General features: G+C 35.3%; 1 protein-coding gene across 5 annotated transcripts in view; it reads right to left on the bottom strand.

The window, feature by feature from the left end:
• Positions 1 to 20,246, bottom strand: part of LRFN5 (leucine rich repeat and fibronectin type III domain containing 5) — a 250,284-nt gene that overhangs the window by 15,854 nt on the left and 214,184 nt on the right. For all 5 annotated transcript variants that reach the window (XM_013048930.2, XM_013048931.2, XM_013048929.2 and 2 more), the window contains exon 3: positions 683 to 2,087. In XM_013048930.2, the coding sequence (XP_012904384.1) occupies positions 683 to 2,067 (1,385 nt within the window). In that variant the 5' untranslated portion in view covers positions 2,068 to 2,087. The remainder of the gene's footprint in view (positions 1 to 682; positions 2,088 to 20,246) is intronic.

The following is a 20,246-nucleotide window of genomic DNA, read 5'->3' as shown; positions in this document are numbered from 1 at the left end:
AAGAACCAGTGTATATGAAACAATACACATGCACATAACTCAATTACTCAAAAAAAAAATCAGTCTCATTATTTTATAGTTACATCCTATTTTTTTGACCAAAAATGGCAATACCCATCTTGATCACCCACCTTATTCACAAGACTTGGCTCCAAATGGCTTTTGCTTGTTTCCAAAATTCAAATTCACCCTCAAAAGACGAAGATTTGCCACCACTGAGGATATTCAAAATAGTATGACGAAGGTTCTAAAGATAATTCCAAAAGTGCTTTGAGCAATGCCAGCATCATTGGGATAATGGAATAGCCTCCCAACGTGACTTCCTTGAAGGAAAGAACACTCATGTGGATGTGTAAGTTCTGGTATGTTTTTGAATTTTTAAAATAAATCAATCTTGTTCTCTGATAGTCACATCTCTTAGATGAGGGGAAAAAAGTAAGTAAGCATAATATTAAATATAAATTTGAACTCTCTAAGAATAACACCATTCAAAGTATTTCCCCACAGGTAATCTCCTTTCACAAACCTTACATTACACACTTTAAAAAAATGGAGTGCTATAATTACAACACAGAGTAGCACTGTCAATTAAAACAAAACAAAATAAAACAAGTCAGTAGTACGATAACAAGCCCTAAGTAAGATGCATAGTAAGTATAAAAATTTGGTTAATTTTTCTTACCTGTAAACAAGGGTGTCATCATAAGTACCATTGTACTGGATTTGGAACATACGTATTCCGGGAATATTCCTTTGAAAATTAAATTTAAGTAGTGCGGTAGATGATGTCGCTTCTGCTACTACAATTTTATCTTGACTCATTTTAGTATCACCATTACTACTGCTTGCATTAGAACCTGACTTAGTAGAAGTTGAGATATCTGAAGAACCCGGATCAGGCTCATGGATATGATTTGTACTGTTTAGTAAGTGAGGGAGCTTAATTATATGAAGGTCCACTGTTTGTGTTGCTTCCCCAGCAGGATTAGAAGCAATGCAGGTAAAAGCACCTGTATCCTTTACGGTTGTTATAAGAATATCAAGTGTTCCATTATCATACACCAGAGATCTTGTTGCATTTGAAATCAGCTTCCCTTCAGGAGAAATCCAGTGAATTGCAGGTTCAGGGTCCCCCCTGGCTTTGCACCTCAAGGTTGCCCTTTGGCCTTCCAGGACTCTCATCTCATGTGTATGACGAGTAATGAGAGGAGGCTCACATAAAAACTCTTCCTCAGGAATTGACCAAAAATAGCGACCAGTTAAAAGTGCTGGAGAAGCACAAGTCTCTAGGTCATCTTCTCTGGACAGACGCCGCAACCACAACAATTCACAATTGCAATGCAAAGGGTTTCCACCAAAACTTAATGCAAAAGTTGATGGGCTGATTATTCCTGAGGTTGCTAGTACCTGAGCTCGCTGAAAGAGAGGGTCAGGTGGTAGCTTCTGCAATTTATTTGATGTTACATCTAGCCGAGTCATCTTGTGCAAGTGGGAGAAAGTCCCCTTAGGAATGTTATCAATCATATTGTGATCCAAACTAAGGGTGTGCAGGCTAACCATCTTCTCAACAGCATCCCAAGGAATTGTTTCTAAATTATTGTAGGACAGATCCAGCTCCTCAAGGGCAAAGACATCGTCAAATGCTGTAGAAGAAATTAAAGTCAGTTGATTGTTGTTCAGTATCAAATGATGGAGATTGGAAAGCCCACTGAACATATCATTTGTAATTTTAGTCAATCTGTTGCTATTCAAATGCAATGCCCTCAAATTTCGTAAGTCGGCAAAAGCATGAGGTGTAATAAAACTTATTGTATTCCTGGATAGAGTCAGGTCCACCAAGCTGGTCATATTGGCAAAATCTTTCCTTTTAATATTTGTAACAAAATTGTCTGCCAACCGCAGTTCCACAGTTCTTCTGTCAATGTTTGGTGGAACAAATAAAAGCCCTTTCTTGGCACAAAGGGTTGCGAGATTAGGAGACAAAATCTGACAGACACAACGCTTTGGACAGATCTGAGCTCTCACTGCTATGCCAATGAAAAACAGATAAAAAAGAAATTTTTCCATTGTAGATCAGATTTAAGAGCCTGTAAGAAAAGATACAAAATGCAGTGTTAGCATCTAATCATTTCACTAATGTTCATATTCCTACTGGAATAATCCTTTTTATGCAAACTGCAATACAGAAACAATTTACTCATTTGTTTACTTAACAAACAAGTATAAAATATCTACTCTGTATTGCAGGCTATATTGACACTAGGATGAAAAATATACCATTTCTGGCTTCATGGGATTTAAAATCAAATGGGGAAAAACAAATAAGCCACCAGATTATTATAATTCTGTAAATTACGTGCTATTTTTGAGATATGTCCAGGGTACTCAATGAATGCACAAAAAATGTGACCTTCAGCGGAGACTGGAGGGAAGGAGTTAAGAAACTTGCCCCAAACCTTGAAATACATCTCATACATTTAAAAGATTAAAGATATATTTGAGGATTTGCAAGTACTTCAATTTACTGAGTAGAAACAATAAAAGACAATATTTGTTACTGTTAACTTTGTGGCATGGTATTTGAAAGTAAATAATTGTCCATTAAATTTTACTCATCTTTACAAACGATCTTGAACATAGTACAACTTTCACAACTTAACTGCAAATAAATACTCTTATTCTCAAAAATAAAAAGGCTAAAAGTTTACCACAAATGCTCTGAGCTCCTAAAATATTAGAATATTTTATTTGACATAAAATTAGTTTTTAAAAGATAATTTATGAAAAGTAGTCGTCAAAAGTCTTGACAGTGAGTCCCAAAAGATGCTATAATTCCATCTTTTCTTTTAAAATCTTAATGTATTTAAATTTAATCCAAATATAATTTAAAAAAATCTTGATAGTTTCATTTTCCAGTTTAATCTGAAGTATTTGTTCTTGAAATTAATCATCAAAAATTAAAATACTAATACATATGCAATCAAAGTTCTCAGAAATTACATGTGGTTTTAATGCCAAGAAAAATAGCTAGAGAAAATCAATCTTTAAAAGATGAAAATATAAAATATGGAATTATTCTAGAAATAAAGTGCCTAGTTTTCTAAATAAAACATATTCTTATAGTTTTGATTTATTTTATGCCTATTTTATATCATATTCAATGTGGTTGTAATGAATAAGAACTGTCATGCTCAACAAATGAAATAGTCTTACTCTCCTGTTTATGATGGAATAACTGGTACTAAACTAGCCTTTCTACAATAAGCAGCAACAAAAAGTAAAACATCTGTATAAAACTATAGTTTTCACATATTGGAAAAGAAAGAAGCACAGAATTGTGATCCTTGAGAAAAGCAAAAAAAAAAAAAAAAAAGAATGAATCCTATCATTGTTCCTGGAGACATTTTCAAAGCATAGCACAAGGAGGGAAAACAAGGTGACACATGAACAGCTGAAGAGGATGAGCAGATTGCAGAGAGTCTCCAGTGGCTTGAATTTATGAGGAAGAATACCAGAAAGAAGAGAGTTAGCCAAAGAAAGAACTTCAGTAGTCCTACAGGTAGAAACAGGGCAATAGATACTAACCATACCAAAACACTGCGGGGAGATGGGATGAAGGATGAGAAAGTAAACAAAAACTCAATGACCTGTGGAAAAATATTAAATAGTCAAAAATAGTACGAAGCACATAATTGGGGTATCAGAAGAAGGCTATAAAGTAGACATAAAAGCAGACACTTTTCACATTTGTAATAAAAAGCAACGCATAAATCCAAGCTCAAAACAAGGAAAACTATACCAAGACACATCTTAATCAAAGTACAGATAACCAAAGGGAAAAATAATAATCTTAAAAGGAGCGCAGAAATAAGACACATTACAAGAAGATAAAGTGAACAAAATAAAAAATAATGGCTGACTCCTCACTGATTTTGCGTTGGAAATAAAGCAAAATGGAAGACAATGAAAAATATATGTCGAGAATTTCAAGAAAATAAAGTCTGTCAACCTGGATGGGGACTTATATATTCATTAAAAAATGAAGGTAAATTAAAAACATCTTGAGACAGACAAACTGAAAAGTTTCATTACCCTAAGAACTGCATAAGAACATTACCATAAGAAAATATAAAGAATAGTCTATTCAGGTTGATGGGAAATTTTACCAGATGGAATCTTGAATCTTTACAGAAATGATACATCTGTGGGTAGATATAAACACTTTTGCTGTGTTTAATCTGTTTATAAATAGTACTTCTGGTATGGATATTAAAAGTCACAAAACAACAAACAAATAAAAACCAACCCCACCTTATTTGTACCCTAACAATCAAGTAAGCTGGATAAGCTGGACATCAATTAAAAAAAAAATCAAAATGCTGAGGGTATAGATTTACAGTAACTATATTCCAGAAAATTGTAAGTCTCTGATGGAATGAAGAGTTCCATAGATGTCCCACGCAAGAGAAAAGTAAATAAGAGGACCTATCTGTCATAAACTGGGTTAGGGTGAAAGCAGCCTACCTTTCAAAAGTTTAACAAACTTCTTTTTTTCTTAAGATCTTACATTTATTTATTTGAGAGAGAGTGATAGGGAGCCAGAGAGCGAATGAGCAGGAGCAGGTGGGGTGGGGGGACAGAAGGAGAGGGAAAAGCAGACTTCCTGTGGAGCAGGGAGCCCAACATAGCCCAGGACCCTGAGATCATGACCTGAGTCAAAGGCAGATGGTTAACCAACTGAGCCATCCAGGTGCCCCTTAACAAATTTCTTTTTAATGCTTTCTTTCTTTTGTTTATTTTTAAAAGATTTTATTTATTTATTTGACACACAGAGAGAGAGAGAGAGAGAGAGAGACAGAGAGAGATCACAAGTAGGCAGAGAGGCAGGCAGAGAGAGAGGTGGGGGGAAGCTCCCATGCTGAGCAGGGAGCCTGATGCAGGACTTGATCCCAGGACCCTGGGATCATGACCTGAGCTGAGAGGCTGTAACCCACTGAGCCACCCAGGCGCCCCTAATGCTTTATTTCTTAGTTTAGTTTTAGGTTTACAACAAAAATGAAAAGGAAGTACAGAGATTTCCTATATACCAACTGCTCCCACAATAGTCTTCTCCATTATCACCGTTCCAGACAGAGTGGGATATTTGCTGCCATCAGTGCATCAAATTTGACACATAATAATCACCCAAAGTTTGTAGTTTACATCAGGGTACACTCCTGGTTTTGTACATTCTACAGATCTGGACAAATGTACAATAGCAAATATCCACTACTGCAGTATATACAGATTACTTTCCCTGTCCTAAAAGTCCTCTGCACTCTGCCTGTTCATTTCCTCCTGGTTCATCCCTGACAAACACTAACTTTTTTTTTATCTTTTTACTGTCTCCCTAATTCTGCCTTTTCTTGAATATCATATAGTTGGAATCATATAGTATGGAGCTCTTTCTGGTTGACTTCTTTCACTTAAAAATATGCCTTAATATATGTTCTTCCATGTCTTTTCATGGCTTAATAGTTATTTCCTTTTAGCATTGAATAATACCCCATTTTCTGTAGGTACCAAAGTCCATTTATCCATCTACATAGTAAAGGATGGCTGGTTGGTGCCAACTGCTTGGCAATTCTGAATAAAGCTGCTCTACACATATGTGTACAGACTCTTGTATAGACATAAGTTTTCAGCTCCTTTGGGTAACTACCATGGAGTGTGGTTGCTGGACTGTATGGTAAGAATATATTGAGCTGCATAAGAAAGATCCAAACTGTGTTCCAAAGTGGCTTCACCATAATTCCTAGCAGGAATGTGAGGTTTTCTGTTGTGTCATAGCCTTGACCATGTCACCACATGATGTCAGTGTTTCAGGTTTTGGTCATTCTTTTTATTTTTATTATTATTTTTTATTTTGGTCATTCTAATAGGCGTATACTGGCATCTCACTGTTTTAATTTGCATTTCTTTGATGACTTATGATGTGGGGTATCTTTTTATATTTTATATGCCATCTGTATATCTTCTTTGTTGAGGTATCTATCAAGGTCTTTGGCTCATTTTTAAAGTATGGGTTTTTTAAATTATTGTGTTTTAAGAATATTTTGTATATTTTGGATAACAGTCTTTTATCAGATGTGTCTTGTGCAAATATTTTTCCTTTGTCCCTGGCTTGTCTTCACATTTACTTGACATTGACATTGTCCTTGGTCTTCACATTCTCTTGACGTCCTTGGTGGAGCTCAAGTTTTTAATGTTAATGATATCCAGCTTATCAATTATTTCTTTCACAGATCATGTCTTAGGTGTTGTACATAAAAAAGCATTAGCATACCCGAGGTCATTTAGTTTTTCTCCTATGTTATCTTTTGGGAGTTTTATAGTCTTTCATTCTATGCTGTGCAGTTATCTCAGTCTGTCTTTTGTTACAGTATTATCATTATTCAGTTCATTGCAGTTTCTTGAACTGTGTTTGAAAATTTGCTATTTGAGAAGACATGGAAGCACTAGGATGATTTTGAAAATGTGTCTGTTTTGGAAATGAGCTATCTGATTTTTTAAATATTTGGAGACCTCAGCCAACTTTATGTCTCTGCTTCCAGCTGTTTTTGGTAGCCAAGGAGAGCTCTTTAATCTTTCATCTTATCCTTGCATTTCCTTGCTTTTGGCTGCGAATGAGCTACCCTAGAGTCTATGAAGGTAGAGGTTTCCTCTAAGAAGTTTCTTTTATCTCACCAATGCCACCACCCCAGACATTCTGCTGTTGAAAGTCAGACATACTTGTGTGGGAAGAAAAGAACTGTGCTCTCCATTCTCTCTCTCAAGTCTTTTTATAGCTTAAAGCCCTGAGTGATTGATTTTTTCCTTGTGCTCTTCTAGTTCTTACCTATCATTCTTCCAAAGCTGCAAGTCTGAGTTGCCTGGAGGATTCATTCCAAGTTTACTTTCCTCCCCCAATTCTTCTTTCATTTTTTTTCTTATCTGAAAATATAGAGTACCTAGGGAAATTGTCTCAAAGAAACAGAAAATAAAATGGTAGTTACCAGGGGCCGAGTGGGGGTTGAGGAACTGGGGAGATGTCGAATGAGGGTACAAACTTACAACTCATAGATAAATGAGTCCTGGAAATCTAGTGGACAGTGTAGTAATTATAGATAACAATATTGCATTATAAATATCAAGTTGCTAAGAGACTACATTCTTTTTTTTTTTTAAGATTTTATTTATTTATTTGACAGAGAGAGATCACAAGTAGGCAGAGAGGAAGGCAGAGGGTGGGGGGGGGAAGCAGGCTCCCAAGCAGGGAGCCTGATGCGGGGCTTGATCCCAGGACCCTAGTACCATGACCTGAGCTGAAGGCAGAAGCTCTAACCCACTGAGCCACCCAGGCGCCCCTCTAAGAGCCTACATCTTAAATGTTCCCACCACAAAAGAAGAAATAAGCATATGACATGATAGTGGTGTTAGTTAATGCCATATTAACAATCTTATTTCAATATATGTGTATCAAATTGACATTGTTTTAAACCTTGAATTTAAACAATGTTATATGCCAATTATATCTCGAAAAAGCTGAACTGTTCATTTCCAGGGCACCTGAATGTCAGTATATTTGGAAATAGGATCTTTGCAGGTTATCAAGTTAATGTGAGGTGATTAGTGGAAACCCTAATCCAATATGATTGTGCCTTATAATCAAAGGAAATCTAGACACAAAGACAGATATGCACAAAGGGAACACAGTGTGGAAGTACAATGAGAACATCATCTATAAGCCAAGGAATGCCTAAGGCTACCAGAATCTAGGGGAGATGAATAGAACAGGTTCTCTTTCACAGCTTTGAAAAGGTATCAAATATGCCAGACACCTTGATTTTGGACTTCTGGCTTCCAGAATTGTGGGCCAATAAATTTCTGTGCAGGCCACCCTGTTTGTGGTGCTTTGTTATGATAATCCTATCAAATTAATTAAAGTCTTAAAAAAACCCATTTCTGAACAGAAGAATTTCAGAAATAAAACAATATGTGTTGTATGCTTCCAAGTATATGTGCATTTAGAAAGGCAAAACTAATCTATAGTGAATGAATTCACACCAGTGGTTGCCTAGTTGGGGGATGGTTGAGTGGGAAAGAATACAGAAAAATTTGGGAGGCGGGGTGATCATGGAAATGGCTTGTATCTTATTTGAAATAGTGATATCCAAGTGTATGTATTCATCACAATTCACGGACTATGCACTTAGTGCATTTTATATCAAGTGTACTTCAATATAGTTGATTAAGTTTTAAAGAAAGAAACCCAGAAGAAAATCTGGGTTTCCATTATGTTTCCAAATACCGGTTCCAAAGGAAGAAGAATTTATAAAGTGACACATTATTGGTGGCTAATCAGAATTTAGTCATATTTTAGAAACAGGTATTTTCTTAGTTCCTCCATATCGCTTCAAAGATGTGATTCCATTCCAACTTAAATCATGCATCCTATTTCATAAGCTGATTTACTTCATCAACATACATACTGCCTGATATGATTTCACTGCCCATATGGTGATTTAGAAAGTAAGATTAAGTTTAGAATAAAATGTGGGCCACTTTCTTAATTCTATGTTTATTTTTTGCTTAAGTGAGACCTGTAAGTAATGAAAGAATCCTATGAATTGTGATTAATGATGTTTCCCACATTTTCTTAGGACAGAGTGGAGATTTCAAAATTTGTAGAAGACGGAAGATAAGGAATCATGTAAAGAAATAGCTTTCATTTTCTGTAAGTTCACAAACTATAATCATTGATATATTTATTAAAATAATGTGTTACCACTTGAGGAAAATGAGTGTGAATGGAAGAGCAGAGTGGTTGTCATGTTTTGTTGGAATTCATGATTTAAAAAATCATGAAAGTAAACTTTAAAAATTTATTCTTATCTAGTTAAGTTAAACTCTTTTAAAACTTCTGTCTATGATAGCAGCAAAAAAAAAAAAAAAAAAAAAAAAAAACTTCTGTCTATTGCCTTCTCTAACTGGTTAAATGCAAACAACACTGATCTGTTTTTAATATTTGAGTGGGGATATAACTCAGTAAACAGTCATACAGCTGTAGCTGTCTAGATAATATTTACACATCTCTTCATTATATGTTCTTTCGAGCTAATTCTTTTCAGACACAAAGTGACACATTTATAAACAAAGAAGAGTCTATCACACAAAACTGGAAAATAATTTTCCCGTATTGCATCCTTCTCTCAGCCCATGGCCATGACACAACATATGCTCAAGAGAGTCAGTATTTATTTGGCAACTAGAACAGGATATATAAGCAAATTTAGATTTTACAACCAACTGAGAGTATAATCTATTCTCTGCAGAAACCAATATGGTACCAATTTATATGTTGAGTTAAAGGAAAGCTATTGGACTCCTCAGGAGCCGCCTTGCCATCATTCAACAGAGCTCTACTGATTCAATTAGTGTCCCTTTGCCCAGGCTAATGCCTGGGAACAGATGCTGATGCCTATTGACCCTGATGTGTTGTTTTAAGATGTGTGAAAATGGCTACAGTGCTGCAAAGGACATTTTATAATACAGTTTAGATAATGGAACACATTTGATATTCATTTCTAATATTTTAGGTTTTCTGCTTATTTTTTCCAAGGACTATAAATGAACAACATTATCATTCTTTTCTCTACTAAAACCTATGCAAAGGTCATTACTATTGAACCTGCTAAATTTGAACCTCAAAACAAGACAGCTATACCTTGAACAATTATCCTTTGATCCTTGATTTTAATAGTGTCTAGCAAAATTCCTATGTACATTGAAAATTAAGTCTTAAAAAATTCACTCATGCATCTAGTCAATCATTCTTTTCCTAGTTTCTTCAGCAAGAATTATTCAGTGTCTGCACTACAGGAAAGCTGCTTTGCTAGAATCTACCAAATTTAGAAGACTGGGATCTGACCAGGACAAGCACATTCACAATTACAATAGAGGGCAGACTGTGAAAAGTTTTAAGTCAACATACATTTTAATATTTAAATTTACACAAATAAATTGGGTTTTTGAGGATTGTGTAATTTTTGTTCTCCGTGTTTTTATACATGTATTAATTTTTTACTCAACAAGTCCCATGTATACAAAAACCCACACTATTTACACTAAAGGAGTACAGATAAGAGTCCAGTTACTAAAACGATTATTTAAAAAAAATAATAGTTACCATTCAATGAACATAGGTAACATGAAAGAAGTAGTGGTCTCTTTATTTTATAGATGAGGACATGGGATCAGGATACTGATAACAAAATTTAATCAGCTTACTACATGGAATATTTGCCATTTTCTAACACGTAGATGTGTACATAATTTTAGTACTTCTTTGTTTTTTAGAATTAAGGTGAAAGCTACAAAGAGAGATGCCATTTCTTTTGAAAATGTTTTTAATATTAATTTTGTTAGCTTACATCAGAAACCTAAGATCAACTTGTTATACAATGTATTTATTATACCAAATCTTATTTCATTTTTATACAACTCCATATAAAATGCTTATTTTTTTTCCTCATTTTATATGAAGAAATAATATTTAAGAAATCTTAAGGAATCCCCCAAGGCCATACAGAAAGAAAAAATAAGGCAGGTTACAGATGGAGATCTGTTTCCAAAACCCATGTTTTTCCTAGGATAAGATGATGCTTTATATTTATTATTTATATTGTATTTTTCTGATTATGCAGCACTTGGACATAAAGTTTTGTTGATTTTAACAATAATGACTCCTTAAGTTCATCAGGTGTTTCCTCATTTATGTTCCTAGTCTCTGTTCATAATCCAATTACATTTAAAAGGTGCTAGCAGATTACTACAGTGCAGACTTAAGAGCATCTTGATAGAGACTTAACGACAACCCAAACAACACTTTTCACCATCATCATTCGTTTCTTTTCGGCATGTCAGGACATGAATGAAGTTACCCAAACACTGAAGTCCCTAATACTAATTATTCTTTTAAGAATATAAATTCTAGGGGCGCCTGGGAGGCTCAATGGGTTAAAGCCTCTGCCTTCGGTGTACGGCCATACCACCCTGAACATGCCCCATCTCGTCTGATCTTGGAAGCTAAGCAGGGTCAGGCCTGGTTAGTACTTGGATGGGAGAAGCCTCTGCCTTCAGCTCAGGTCATGATCCCAGGGTCCTGGGATCGAGCCCCACGTCGAGCTCTTTGCTCAGTGGGGGAGCCTGCCTCCCCCTCTCTCTGCCTGCCTCTCTGCCTCCTTGTGATCTGTCTGTCAAATACATAAAATCTTAAACAAAGAAAAAAAGAATATAAATTCTACTTCATAGAGAGGAGATTGATTTCTGTGTATAAAGAGGTCTCAGTATTTTCCCACTGATAAGGATTGAGCTGTCCCTTTTTTTGGCCCACTTGGAAGTCTGCCTGCAGAGACTCTGTAATGCCATCATTGAGCGCCCATGGATTCTGAGAGTTAATACTACTAAGATCTCTGAAAGAGAATGTATTCTCTCTTGCAGAAAATAGCTTGGGGAGAGAAAGCAGCCTAAAACAGCCTAGTGCTAAGAGGCTGTGAAGATTCCCAACAGTGAGATCAGCAGTAGTTTGAAGTTGGGTCAGCTGGCACAGGTGGCAAGTGGTTTGCTAAAATGAATTTCTGTTGATTGTAAGCACTCCTTATGGATGTTCAGATACAAGTGGGAAATATGTGGGAAGTGGGAGGGGTGATGTGTGTATCAAAGTGTAAGATAATTTATATTTAGAACTTCAACTAATTAAGGCAGTAGTGCCTCGAAGGAATAGGTATAATTTATCTGGGGAGTAGATGGTTATTTCTTTAGCAAAATAATTTGAGAATCTGTTTTGTATGTGAATGGTGAGTAGCCCGAGGCACGGATTTTAAAGAGGGCAATGAAACAAGAGTTAGCCAAATTCCGGCTTGATAAATTAAACAGAAGTTCACTGTGTGGAAAGGGAGGAGAGAGGATTGTGCAAAGTACACACAGAGAGAAGATTCTGCGTAAAGTGTGTAAGGGACTGAGGCCTTCAAATAGACAGTAGCAGAGAAGGAAACTGAGATACAGAGATATTTGCCAAGATATAACACTGTTGCTTCTCATTAACTTCACACCTGGTGTGTACTCCCCCTCCCCCACCACCCAATCCAATGTCAAATCTGTGGAAAACATCAGGGTAAAAACAGCTTGCATGCCATGCCTGGGCTGGCATTGAATGATGATGAAACGGAATCTCAGTTCAAGTCAGAAGACATTGTTAGTCATCTAAGACTCCAACCTGGATATCATACCCCCATTTCTCCTTCTGTTGCAACTCATCACAGAATTAGCAGGTTTCAGTGGACAGAGAGGACAAGAAATGTCCAGGATAGGGAACATTATCACAGAAGTGAAATGCAATGAAATCATTATCCTGCCATTGCAAAGTAGCAGTTGACCCCCGTTTTCTCCTAATTTCCAAGAATACAGCATCTCCCGCCTCAGAATTTCACCTTGACTTTATGACAATTTGAAAGGGCATAAAATGGGTAATAACACAAATGTAAATGTCACTAATCAGTGTTTCAAGTCTAGTAAACGAGTTAACCTTTTTTTTTTTTTTTTGAATTCTGAAAGGTGAATCTCTGAGCCTTTAAGATGTCTTGCTATCCATTATGTTTCTGTTTCCTAATGGTGTTTAACATGTCATGTAAGGAGTCTTGAGTCTTGGTGGTTATATTGACTCTATTGTGCTGTTGCCATAGCAATTAAAGAGGCGCCGTTGTAGAGCAATGCAGACAGGATGATCAGCACAGAGAAGCTATTTGACACAATTCAGGCAGCTAGAAATCTGGATACTTCTTCAGAAAAAAAAAAAATGTGGTTTACACTTTCTCTTGATATTATTGTGGGCATTGAGGCGGCCAAGTTATCACCAATGGAAACTCTAATTGAAAATCCCCCCCCCCAAAAAAAAATGGGAGAGGAAAGAAAGATCTACACATATACAGAAGAAGTAGTGAATTTACTGAGGGTTTAAATACTAAATATGTGCGGATGGAAAGTTCCGGCAGTTCTCCTACAGAGATGTTTAGACAAACTGAGACCATATGGAACCTTTTACATCACTGAACGCAATGTGTGTTTTTTTCTTTCTCCCCCCTCTCTCTCTCTCTTCCTGTCCCTGTCTTTTCTCCTCCTTTTTCCCCTCCTCCTTCGCTCCCATCTCTCTCAAACACACTTACGCTCCAGGTCTTACTAGATGCTCCTACTTTTTATGTTAACATTGCTTTGCTTTTTAGAACCTAATGATCATTTCAATTTGACATTATGCATATTTCAAAAAGTAACATGATAGTATTATTACATAAAAAGCCCATGCCCAATTATATAAAAACTTACAAATTGAAGAGAGAACTGAATAAAGGACACAGACAGATGTTTCTTAGAAGCCTGGACCCTTCTCTTTCTGTATTAAACTGCTACTTATCCATTCCACTTTGATTCCTAATATTCTCAAAATTAACATGTCTCCAACTGAGCTCTTAATTTTCTCTCTCAAAGCTGCTTTACTCCTACGATAGTAATTCTCTGTAATTATTTAAAACCTACTTCTTTATTTTATTTTACCTTCCTTAAGTAATCACACCCAACATGGAGCTTGAATTCATGATCCCAAAATCAAGAGTCACATGCCCCACCAACTGAGCCAGCCAGGCGCCCCTAAAACCTAGTGCTTTACAAAGTCCAGACCCAGAACACTGGAATTATTCATCACTTCTCTCTTTTTGTCATATACCATCCAGTTCAGTAATAATGCTGTACACTATACAGGAAGAATATATACATGATGGGATTATGTCTACTGCTATGACTTTATACCGTCTTTCCCTTGGAACATAAAAACAGCTTCTACACTAGTTAACTGCTTCAGCGATTATCCCCCTTCAATCTGTTTTCCACAAACTAGTCAGACTGATCTTGTTAAAACTTAAAGCAGATCAAAAACTTTGCACTGGCTTCTCATCTTACTTATCTTTTTTCACCACTGCATACTCAACACTTAGAGGAAGGAATGGCACAAAATAAGTTCTAAGTAAATATCTGTTGAATGAGTGAAGATCGAAATCCAGCTATTTAGCAACTGTCTAAGAATGTGTTCGAGTAATTAAAATGTAAATAAAAATACTATTTTTGTAAAACAATTTTAAAATTATAGTGTCAGTGCTGGTGACAATACAATGAAGAGATACTCTTACACATTTCTGGAGTTTGTAGACATTTAGAATTTTATGCCCTCTAAAATTTAAACAAAAAATAAAAGAGTACTTGAGGCTGGAGAAAAGGATATAGTATAGAATGAGGGAATAAAAGAGAAAAAAGGGAGAAGGAAGCAAAACATTAGAATCTTAACTATAGATAATAAACAAAATGAAGATTGATGGAGAGAGGTGTGTGGGGGATGGGTTATATACATGATGGGTATTAAGGAGGGCACTTAACTGGGATAAGCACTTGATGTTGTATGTAAGTGATGAATCACTAATTCTACTCCTGAAATCAATATTGTATGTTAACTAACTAGAATTCAAATAAAAACTTAAAACAAAGGAGAGAGAGAGAGAGAAGCCCAATATCGGCAGGCTCTTGACAAGGGAGATAATTGATTGATTCCACTGCCTTGAGTTGTGAAAAAAGTGAGGAATTAGGAGCATTATAGGATATTTCATTGTATCTTGGGGAGTGCAATTTCCTCTTATACTCCCTAAGAAAATCTTGAGAAAAATCTGCATAATTTGTAAATGTAGTGTTTGTGTTAACTTTCAGTGCAGCACTACACTAGCCCATGCCTGCAGATAGGTATAAAACAAAGTGACCAGTTCATGATAAATGCTCCATGATCGGAAGCAGCAGCAAAGCAGGTATTTAGTGAAAAATGAAACAAAGCAGGATAACAATCATACATACACACACATACACACACATACACACACATACACACACATACACATACACACACATCATATGTATCCATGTACATCTCAGGCTATATGTCTATCTGTATGTGTGTATATGTATACAAGTGTGTGTGTGTGTGTGTGTGTGTCTAAGTACTAGCTATCTTTTCAATTTTCCATTCTTCCCTTCTTTAGTAACAGAAACCCAATTTCTACCTGTTATACTGTTTCCCAGAATGAAGAGTTTATTTTCTAACTTCTTCTGCAGGGAGTTAGAATCATGTGAGTCATTTTCTTCCAATGTGGTGTAACTGAAAACAGTGACAAGATCTTCAGAGGCAGCTACTTAAAGGGAGGTGACTGAAATGGGATGTACCTTTCCTGTCTTTTTGTCCAACTACATTCTTCTCAACTATAATTTGGACATGATGTCTGGAACTCCAGCAGCCAACTTGTACATTGAAGTGACCTTGAAGATGGGGGTCATGAGTTGGGATGATGGAGGAGGCATTCCATCTCATTCCATGGAGCTGCTCTATCAGTCCTGGATTACTCTCCATCATGTTTAAACTATGGTTCAGAAATGTCTCTGCGACTCATGGCCAAACTAGTCTCAGCTGGTTCCAGTATGATTAAAGCAACAAATAGGAGTATAATAAAAATGACTAGGCTGAAATATATCATGCATTCAACTATATGATTATAGATATTTCAGATATTTTAAAAACATTAGATATAATGAGCACATATTTTCTGTAAAATAAAAAAGTTAAAACTTGGATTCCTTTAATACTAATTTATATGTGTTAGCAGTGAGTTATATGACTATAAAAATTACCTATTAATTGACAGATTTTTGGCAAACCCCACAACACTGATAAAAACAAGTATTTTATGATGACCTAAGTGAGTAAACACATTTAGCATACATCTATCATATATCATTAGTCAATCCCTGGGGCATTTCTTGATAGTATGTTGGTTTAAAAAGTTCCTTGGGGCTCCTGGGTGGCTCAGTGGGTTAAGCCTCTGCCTTCAGCTCAGGTCATGACCCCAGGGTTCTGGGATCGAGCCCCGCGTGCTTCCCCCTTTCTCTCTGCCTGCCTCTCTGCCTACTTGTGACCTCTGTCAAATAAATTAAAAAAATATTTTAAAAAGTTCCCTAATTATTTCAAGCTAACCGAGGAAAATTTTATAACATTCAGGCATTGGGTGAACCACAAATATTCTCTGATTATGTGAATGAAATGTAAAAATATCTTTTTTATGGAAAGATATTAACTTCAGATACAATTTAAGATAGTACTACTAATCTAAAGGATCTAAAGATGCAACAGAACATCTATAAATATTCCAGCTGCTCCCCCCCCCAGAAACTAATATACTGCTCCTAAAATTCATATGGAAATGCTAGGGACCCAGAATAATCAGAACAGTTTTGAAAAAAAAACAAAAAGTTGTGGGACACACATTCCTGAATCCAAATTTGCTCCAAAGATACATCATTAAGACGTGATATTAGTATAAATGTTGAATATAGGTTAGTGGTATAACTGGTAGCTCAAAATAAACTTATACGTATAAACAACTGCTTTTCAACAAGTATGCCAAGACCATTCTATGTTTTGTTTGTTTTTAAATTAACATATAATGTATTATTTGTTTTGGGGGTACAGGTCTGTGATATATAAAACTTAGTGTTCATTACAACACCTACATTCCCCAATGTCCATCACCCAGTTACCCCCCCCCACTTGTAAAAATATTTCTGACTTAGTTATTGATTGTATGTGTAGGTAAGTGCAAGTGTTGGCTTACTTCCTCAACTTTGGCTTGGGTGGATCAGGTAACATTGACTATGATATAGAGCTTATCTAAGAGAGAAAAAGTTTGGAGCATATATAGGAAGGAAAAGAAATTTGGATGTGATGAGAGATAATAAGTTTGGTTTGAAATAATCTATTTTTTGAAGCTGGATAAACTTTGAAATAAACAAGACACTGGTATTAAAATCTATAAGCATGCCATCCCTGAAGGATATGATGGATATGGCTGGTTTGCAGACAATGGAAATGCATTATTTTAAATTTCTTGACAGCACTCTCTTGTCTAAATTTAGGGACATTTTTCATTGTTATTTATTTGTTTACAAAATAATAATTATTTTTTGATTTATGATTATTTTTCAAGTGTCAGTTGTCAAAGCTCATGGCACAAACATTTATTAAATAAAATCAACCTAGTATCTAGTATTTGCCTTTAGGATTTTGAAAACAGAGGTAGCTAGATATCAAGTAGCACTTTTTAAAATGCAGCTACTCCTCATTTTTTTCTAGTTTTTAAGGACCACTGATCTATAGCTGAGAAAATTGACACCCAAATATTTTTCAGATATGATTAGAGTCTTACAAACCTTAAAAACTAGGCATAATAGAGACATACAAATGGTCAACAGACACATTAAAAGATGCTCAACATCACTCATCATCAGAGAAATGCAAATTAAAACCACACTGAGATATCACTTCATACCTGTCTGAATGGCTAATATCAAAAAAGCCAAAAATTACAAGTGTTGGTGAGGGTGTGGTGAAAAAGGAACCCTCATTCACTTTCAGTGAGCATGGATACTGGTGCAGCCTTGTGGAAAAGAGATTCTCAAAAAATTAAAAATAGAATTACAATATGATCTAGTAATTCCACTATTGAGTATTTATCCCAAGAAAATGAAAAAATTAATTCAAAAAGATATATACACCCTTATGTTTATTGTAGCATTACTTATGATAGCCAGATATGGAAGCAACTCAGACATCCCTTTAAAGATCAACAGATAAAGAAAATGTGGTATATACAGAGAGTAGAATATTATTCAGCCATAAAAGGCAAGATTGTGTCCTTTGTGACAACATGCATAGAGATGGAGGGTATTATGCTGAGTGAAATAAATCAGAGAAAGACAAATACCATATGATTTCACTTAAATGTGGAATCTGAAAAACAAAATGAACACAAACAAACAAAAAGCAGAATCAGACCTCTAAATACCGAGAATAGACTGATGGTTGCCAGAGGGAAGGAGAGTTGGCGAACCAGATGCTTTATCTATCACATGGAGACCATATCCAATCCCTCTATTACCCACAAATACACATAATCCAGATTTTTATATTAATCACTTACTTGCTTTTTTTTAATGGTTGTATCACTTTTTTAATATGTCCCTAGTTTTTCAAATTTATATAAAGAGTCCATTGTATTTATTCACATGTGTTATGTCCTTTATAAAAAAAATCTCAGTTTTCTTCTCAGATATTCCAAGCAGCAGATAAGAAATGTATTTTACCAACAACTTGAGGAAGTTTGGAAGTGGTTCTTCTCTAGAGAAGCGTCCAGATGAAAACTCAAAATAGCCAAAGGTTTTTTAATTCCCCTATGAGATCCTGAATATAAGAATCAGCTAAGATTAATCCATGAAAACTCTGAGATCATAAATGTGTATTTCTTAAGCCTGACATTTATTGTAATACCACAGCAATAGAAAATTAATACAATATATTTAGATGAAAAAGCGGGCTGTAAACTTTGATGTGCAGTATGATCCCAATTTAAAAATAAAAAACTAAACTAAAACTATAATACTTGATAGAATTTATTCCTATAGTATGGGATTAAATACTATGGTTCCTTTCACTAACTATAACAACAAAAACTGAATGAAATACTAATGTAAAACTTAAAAAAAAAACTCCATAAAGTTAACAAGGTAGTGAAGCATACTAGATTAAATTTTAGGAGAAGTAAAATCCCACAGAAATAAACCCACTTCTCAAAAACAATTCTACCCTGAGGGCTTTTTCTGAACATGAAAACAGAGACTTCCTTAAGGACCTGTGGTGTTGCATGTTTGCTCAGAAGATATGCCGAGAAATGTTTTTACTAGCATTATTTGTAATAACCCCAAACCGGAAACAACTCATTTGTCCATCCATAGTAAAACAGAAATATACGTTGGAGTATATTTAAACAAAGGAATACTATAAATGAATGAATATGATTGCTGCTACAGAGAGAAGCATATTATTTATGAACATAATGACAACAACCAAAAAAAGACGTGTGAATAAACACAATGGATTCCTTATTTATATAAATTTGAAAAAGTAGGGACATATTCAAAAAGTGACACAACCATAAAGAAAAGCAGGTAAGTGATTAATATAAAAATCTGGATTATATATTTGTGGGGCATGGAGGGGCTGGATATGGTCTCCATGTTACAGATAAGGCATCACGGGTACTGGGAGGCTCAATTTCTTAACTGAGCAGGAGGCACTGTGGATACTCATTTTACAATTACTCATTGTACTAAACAAGTATGTTTTACGCACTTTTCAGTATGAATGATATATTTCACACAAAAAAAGTTTAAATGTTCTTCGGATATTAAAAAGCAGTCAAAGTGTCCTATGATTAATAATAGTCTTTATCAAAGTAGTTTTTCTCTTTTAGGCCACGAGGGTACCACGAAGGCAATAGGAGTATCAGAGGAGTGGGGTGGGACGTGCTCCAAAGATACAATCCATGCCCGGCGTATTTCATTCATACCATGCTTCATTCGTTAGTGAGATCCTAGAGAGCAGAGCTCACTGTCTGTGACCTTTGGAGAAATCAGAGGGTTAAGAATTTATTCAGGTTTTGTTACATGAGTGAATGACTACTACCACTATTAACACTGCTAAATGTAGAACTATTAATACTGTAGCTACCATTTTCTCCTTGCATTCTTTATGCCAGGAACAGTGCTAAATCTGAGGAAGCATAAAAGTTTAAAATACCAGCCAATGCATCTTTTCTTTTTCTTTCTTTCTTTCTTTCTTTCTTTCTTTCTTTCTTTCTTTCTTCCTTCCTTTCTTTCTTTCTTTCTTTTTTTCTTTCTTTCTTTCTTTCTTTCTTTCTTTCCTTTTGTGGTGGTGGTGTTATTTTGTCTTGCAATGGTTTAATACCTTTGCACATTCCATTGTTTATTCTTTCCCCTGGTTACTTTTTGGAACCCTGTCATTCACTAATAAAGGGGAAACAGAAAATAAAGAAAATGCAAAGAAAAGTAAGAACAAGTTAAATCTTACCTTATGATTTCAAAGGCCTATGTTTTGAAAAAATATATATATAAATATATTTTATAATGTACCCTAGCATATACTTAGTTTGGTGTTGTCTTTTTTTTTAACTCATAGTCTAAGATTTTTTTTTATAAGATTAATTTATTTATTTTAGAAAGGAAGGGGAGAG

This window comes from Mustela putorius, unplaced genomic scaffold (genome assembly GCF_011764305.1).
Source record: "Mustela putorius furo isolate JIRA1106 unplaced genomic scaffold, ASM1176430v1.1 tig00003898_pilon_pilon_pilon, whole genome shotgun sequence".
NCBI lineage: Eukaryota > Metazoa > Chordata > Mammalia > Carnivora > Mustelidae > Mustela > Mustela putorius.
Note: the sequence above shows the minus strand (reverse complement) of the source record. Positions and strands in the feature narration are given on the sequence as shown.